Raw genomic sequence first — 5,856 nt, 5'->3', positions numbered from 1 at the left:
CCGGAGATTGCAAGCAGAGTTCAGAAGCCTTTTGTCAAAGTCAGGGTACATAGTCCGAAGTCGGGGAAACAACGTCACACAAGCCAAAGTCAGGAGCCGGGAAGTCTGAGAGAAAACCAGGAGACAGTAACACAGGATCTGGGGTGCGGCGTTTTGTCTATGCGATTAGTTGCCAGCACGAGTTGGGAATCTGAGAGAGCCGCCTAAAAAGCCCGTTCCGCTTGTTAGCCAATTACCGGACGCTAACAGGGTCCTGGCTCCGGTCAGTACTCTGGGCTTAGAGGATGGCGACCTCACATGCGCGCCTCCTTATGCCGGGTTGCCATGTCCCGCCGCCCCTGATCGTGCAAACGAGCCACCGGTGGGGGGGGAATCAGGAGGTGTGGTGCTCGTGTTTGGCTCTGCCGGCGCGGCTCCAGGTGTAAACTCTCCTGGGAGCTGTTGCTCATCCTCCGCAAGACTTAGGCCTGGTGCTTCAAGGGGTGCAGGGAGCTCACCCTCGGACGTTGAGACGTGCATAATCCCCAGGATCAGGGTCTACGGGGTCGGGCTGCACTGCGGGCATGACACAGAAGTCTTGAAGGGTCCCTCCCCCCGGGCACCATTCCGGGCTTTGAGATGCCCGCAGAGCCCAGCAGCCAGCTGCCCTCTCCTCCATGTCCTCTCAGTGGCCTCCCAGTGGCTGTGCGGGCCGTTGGGCACTCGAGCGGCCCTGCCCGGGGAGATACTGGAGGCTGAGCCAGGGACTGAGCGCTTGCTGTCCCATTCTGCCCGTCCGCAGGCCTTTAGAGAACCGGCCTGACTCCGGCCGGGAGCTACAGCACCTGCACTCGGCTCCTTCCGTCTGGAGGTGTGGGGGCTGAGCAGGGAGGGCCCCCAAATCCCACCCCCACCCCCCGGCCTCCTTTTCTTCCTCCCCCCGCTAGGTATGTTCCGCTTGGGGGTCCCTGTGGAAGGTCTCCTGTTCGTGGGCAGCCAGCTCATCGCCACCAGCCACACGGGCAAGATTGGTGTCTGGAACGCCGTTACCAAGCACTGGCAGGTGAGGAGGGGTGGGAGTCGGGGGCCCTGGCGTTCAGGAGGCGTCACACCCTGGGCAGACGAACCCGTCCACGGCTGGGGCGAATCCATTTTGCCCGCCATGTTGGGTGGGTGGCAGAGCGGTCCCTTCCCGAGCCAGATCTCTCGCCCGGCATTTGAGGAGCTCCTTCGGGCACACTGCTTCCTGGGGGCTCTTCCACCAGCCCCCCACCCCACCCGGGGGTGCCTCGCTGACTTCCTGCTGGCTACGCTTGACCTCGAGGGCTGACCGCCTCCCTTCCGTGCCCCACAGACTCAGGAGGTGAGCCCGATCACCAGTTATGACGCGGCTGGGTCCTTCTTGCTGCTGGGCTGCAGCAACGGCTCCGTCTACTACGTGGGTGAGTGAGGGGCGCCCTGTCTGGGCGGGCAGGGAGGTGGCGGGTGGTTTCTGCCTCTGCCCGGTGGCCCCCCGGGGCAGAAGGGGGAGGGCGAGGCTCCAGGCCTGTCTCCCACCCACCTGGCTCTTCCTCGTCCTCCCGCTCCGTGCAGACGTGCAGAAGTTCCCCCTGCGCATGAAGGACAACGACCTGCTGGTCACAGAGTTGTACCGCGACCCCTCCGAGGATGCCGTCACCGCCTTGAGCGTCTATCTCACCCCCAAGAGCAGTAAGGCAACGCCGGAAGCCGCGGCCGCGTTCTGGACTCCCCTGCCCCTCCCGCTTGCTGAACTGTCCAGAGCCACCGTCTCCGCCCCACCCCTCACCCCGGGCTGCCTAGACCTGAGGATCCAGCCCCGCCCTCCCGCCTGGCTTAGCTCCCTGTCCCCCCCTTTCTGGAACGGGACTCCTCCCCCGATCTCGCTCCCGCCCTCTCCTGCGCTCTCCCACACACACACACACACCCCGGCAGCGGACGGCAGTCTCCCCGGCTGCTCCAAGGTGTGGCCGTGCTTCCTGGCGCAGGTAACAGCGGCAACTGGATCGAGATCGCCTACGGCACCAGCTCCGGGATGGTCCGGGTGATTGTCCAGCACCCAGAGACGGTGGGCTCGGGGCCCCAGCTCTTCCAGACATTTGCTGTCCATCGTAGTCCCGTCACAAAGGTGATGCTGTCCGAGAAGCACCTGATCTCAGGTACGGTGGGATTGAGAGAGGCTGTGGGGGGGGGGCTGGGACTCGCAGTGTTCCCTCCAAGCCGAGTCAGTGTGAGCCAGCTCACAGTTTTTTAGCCTCTGGCTCACACTTTTTTGTCTCAGCTCAGGAAGGATGTGGCTCCAGAGCAATGCTCCCTCTAAGCTGTGGAGTCTTATGAGCAAAAATCCTACTTTGTGAGCTACTGGCATTACAGTTGTGAGCAAGCAGTTTGGCTCCTGCATGAATCAGTTTGCTCTGGAGCCCCATCCCTTCCTGAGCTGAGACAAAAAATGTGTGAGCAAGAGGCTAAAACCCTGTGAGCTAGCTCACACTCACTCAGCTTAGAGGGAACACCGCTCCAGAGCAAACTACTTTATGCAGTCGCCAAATTGCTCGCTCACAACTTCAATGCCCAGAGCTCACAAAGTAGGATTTTTGCTTACAAGAAGACTCCACAGCTCAGAGGGAGGGTTGGTTGTGAGCCTGCAGGGGGGAGGGCGGGGGGGTGTCTTTCCCTCCATTGCCTTCATTGCCTCTCTTCCCACCCCCGCAGTCTGTGCCGACAACAACCACGTCCGCACGTGGACAGTGACCCGCTTCCGTGGGATGATCTCCACGCAGCCCGGCTCCACCCCGCTGGCCTCCTTCAAGATCTTGGCCCTGGAGTCCGGGGATGGCCAAGGGGGCTGCAGTGCCGGCACGGACATCGGTAGGTGGGGGGCGGCGGGGGGCGCTGCAGGGCGGCCTCTTCTTCGCCTCCGTCCTGCCGGTTGCTGGACCTCGCCCCCCTCCGCCCCTTGCAGGCCCCTTTGGTGAGCGAGATGACCAGCAGGTGTTCCTCCAGAAGGTGGTGCCGGACGCCAGCAAGCTGTACGTGCGCCTCTCCTCCACGGGCCGGAGGTGAGTCTGTGGCCAGGGAGGGGGGAAGGACAAGGGGAGGAAAGGGTGGCTCCTCTGCCACTCTGGAGCCAGCGTCCGGCACCTCCAGCCGGCACCCGACCCCTCTGCCATCCAATGCAGGGGGTTTCTGGTCCTGTTTGCTGGGTGCTTTGGGGGTGGAGGCCTGGCTGCGTGGAACACTGAGACGCTGTTGGAGGGAAAGGCGCAGCGAGCTGGAGGTGGCGCTGGGAGCCACGGCGGGGCTGGAGGGAAGCCATCAGGGGGAGGGGGAGCCCCAGGGCTCCACTGGAGGTGGGGCTGAGCCAATCTCGCACCTCCCTCCCCCCCACCCCCAGGATCTGCGAGGTCTGCTCCGTCGATGGCTCCCCCATCACAGCCTTCATGGTGCAGGAGTGCGAGGGGTCCAGCCGCATCGGATCTCGCCCACGCCGCTACGTCTTCACTGGCCACAGCAACGGCGGCGTCCAGATGTGGGACCTGACCACGGCCATGGAGATGCTGGAGCGAGCGCCAGGTACTGGCTGGGGGCGGGGGGGTGGGGTGGGGGGGCGGCAGGCCCTCCGGTGGAGCCCTGGGGCTGGGTGGTCACCGGCTGCCCCAGGGATCCCTGATCCTGCCTGCCTTTATTGAAATAGATAGATTCAGGTTTAACAAGTGGTTAAGATGCTGAACTGCAGGCTGTGGAAGGTCGTTCGTTCAGCAGTTTGAGACCCGAGTGCGCCGCATGACGGAGTGAGCTCCCGTCTCTAGTTCCAGCTCCTGCCAACCTAGCAGTTCGAAAGCAAGAAATTGCAAGTAGACAAATAGGTACCACTTCGTTAGGAAGGTAACAGCGTTCCGTGCGCCTTGGTGTTTAGTCATGCCAGCCACATGATCACGGAAACGTCTTCGGACAGCGCTGGCTCTTTGGCTTTGAAACGGAGATGAGCACTGCAACCCTAGAGTCGGATTCGACTGGCTTTTGAGCAAGGGAACCTTTACCTTTAGTATCAACAATAGGTCGTAAATAAGCAATTGTAAGAGTAGTATAACCAAGAGTAAACTACATCGCGGGAAGAAGGATGTAACATATGCTGATTTAGAACCAACAGAGGTCAATCGAACTAATCCACAACATCAATAGCTTCAAGAATAGGTTCAGGTTCCTTTTGAGTGGCAAGATATTCAAGGACTGGAAAGCCAGATTTTAACAGAGTTCGATTTGTAAGGCTCAGATTCACCTGGTAACACGGAGTCTGCTAATTTGTCCATTATACAGAATTCCTGAACTTTTAGGAACCAATCAGATATGGGAGGTCTTGTGTCATCTTCCCAAAGCCTGGCAATATCTGCGCAAAGCCGCTGTGCAAAGTGTTTCTGTTAGACCAAGATTAGGTGTTCGGCCTTTGTCTTTGCCTCCCTTTCCCCCAGATGCCGGCGGTCTCTCGGAGGAGGAGCTGCTGCTGGAACTGGGCCACTCTGACCTGGCCCTCATCCACACCCCGGAGCCACCCCCTGTGACGCCTGCCACCCCCACGGGTACCCCCTGCGCGGCCAGCCCCCCCAGGTAGGTGGACACCGACACCGGTGGGCGGGGTGGGGTGGGGTAGGGAAGAGGTGGCCTGGGGGATTTCTGCCTCTTGAAAAGGGGGACGGGTTGGGCAGAGCTCGTGTGGCTGTACCCGGACGGAGGGCGGGAGGGGGGGCGGGCGGGGTTTGGGACCCTGCTGGTCCTGCGGGGCCCCACTGGGAGGGAGGGAGGGAGGGAGGGAGGGAGGGGCTGTCCCCCATCCCCTTTGCAGCGCTAACGGTCCCCCCCCCTTTCTCCAGCAGCCTCCCGTTGCCAGGAGCCGGTGGGGCCCAAGAGAAGCCGGCCCCGGCATCCCCGGCCCTCTCCTGCCGCTCAACCCAGTCTGTCCCCGGCGCCCGCAACCAACCGGCAGGCGTGGACCGGTGGCGCGTGGGTGGGAACTTTGTCGAGCGTTGCCAGGAGCTCGCCCGCTCCTCTGAGCTCGCCCAGCCGGAGGGCCGTTGGGCCAGCCGCTCCCGGGAGACGGGGGCCAGGGCCAGGCCCAGCGGGTACCCCGCGGGTGTCGGAGACCAAAGACCGGCCAGTGGTGGCCCTGCCTCAACAGAGCCGGCCTTCCCGCTGGCCACACCCAGGCGGCCGCTCAGCGAAACCTCTTTCTGACCTGCCACCTGCAGTGCTGAGGGCGTCTGCTGCCTGCTCAGGTCCCCTGGGGCACCTCCGCATCTCTGGTCCTCCTGCGGGCGGGGTCTGTGTGCAGAACTCTCCAGCTCCCTGTGCCTCTCCAGCTCCCTGTGCCTCTCCTGCCTTACCAAGACAGCACCACCACCCCTTCCCGACAGCCACGCGGTGTTCTGTGTGCTCTCTCAGCAGCCTGTGCGCCTTCTCCAAGCTCCCAACCCCCCCCCAACCGCCAAACCACTCAGGGTTCTTGCCCCCCCTCCCGGGGGGGGGGGGCTGTGTGCATTTCTCCCAGGGAAGGACTTTTCACAAGAGTTCTCACACCCCACGAGGGATCCCTGTTGCTGCAGAGACTCCCCTCCCCCTCGGGGGGGGGGGGACTCCTTTTCAGAAGCCAAAGCTACCTGTGAGCAAGACCAGTCCACTGTTAAACCGTTCTTCTTTTTGTAGCAATAAACAGACTTGGAGGGTCGCCCCCCCCTCCCCCCTTGATGTCTTCTGGAGTCTTTGGGGGAGACTGTCGGTGGGCTGAGGGCACCTGGGGCCAGGAAGCTTCCCCGTGAGCAGGGAAGAGGCTGGTGGCTCCACACCCGCTGATGGAGGGCCGGGGGG

General features: G+C 62.5%; 1 protein-coding gene across 2 annotated transcripts in view; it reads left to right on the top strand.

Moving 5' to 3' along the window:
* SHKBP1 (SH3KBP1 binding protein 1) overlaps positions 1 to 5,736 on the top strand; it is an 11,349-nt gene extending 5,613 nt beyond the window's left edge. Inside the window, exons 10-18 of one of the 2 annotated variants that reach the window (XM_015407660.1) lie at positions 927 to 1,042; positions 1,334 to 1,421; positions 1,573 to 1,689; positions 1,986 to 2,156; positions 2,710 to 2,865; positions 2,960 to 3,056; positions 3,392 to 3,570; positions 4,467 to 4,602; positions 4,869 to 5,736. In XM_015407660.1, the coding sequence (XP_015263146.1) occupies positions 927 to 1,042; positions 1,334 to 1,421; positions 1,573 to 1,689; positions 1,986 to 2,156; positions 2,710 to 2,865; positions 2,960 to 3,056; positions 3,392 to 3,570; positions 4,467 to 4,602; positions 4,869 to 5,226 (1,418 nt within the window). In that variant the 3' untranslated portion in view covers positions 5,227 to 5,736. Of the gene's footprint in view, positions 1 to 926; positions 1,043 to 1,333; positions 1,422 to 1,572; positions 1,690 to 1,985; positions 2,157 to 2,709; positions 2,866 to 2,959; positions 3,057 to 3,391; positions 3,571 to 4,466; positions 4,603 to 4,865 lie in introns of both variants that reach the window. The other variant, XM_015407659.1, reaches the window with a different exon arrangement.
* Positions 5,737 to 5,856: the final 120 nt, after the last annotated feature.

Source organism: Gekko japonicus, unplaced genomic scaffold (assembly GCF_001447785.1).
Source record: "Gekko japonicus isolate JY-2015 unplaced genomic scaffold, Gekko_japonicus_V1.1 scaffold1471, whole genome shotgun sequence".
Classification (NCBI taxonomy): domain Eukaryota; kingdom Metazoa; phylum Chordata; class Lepidosauria; order Squamata; family Gekkonidae; genus Gekko; species Gekko japonicus.
This window is presented reverse-complemented; position numbering and strand designations above follow the sequence as displayed.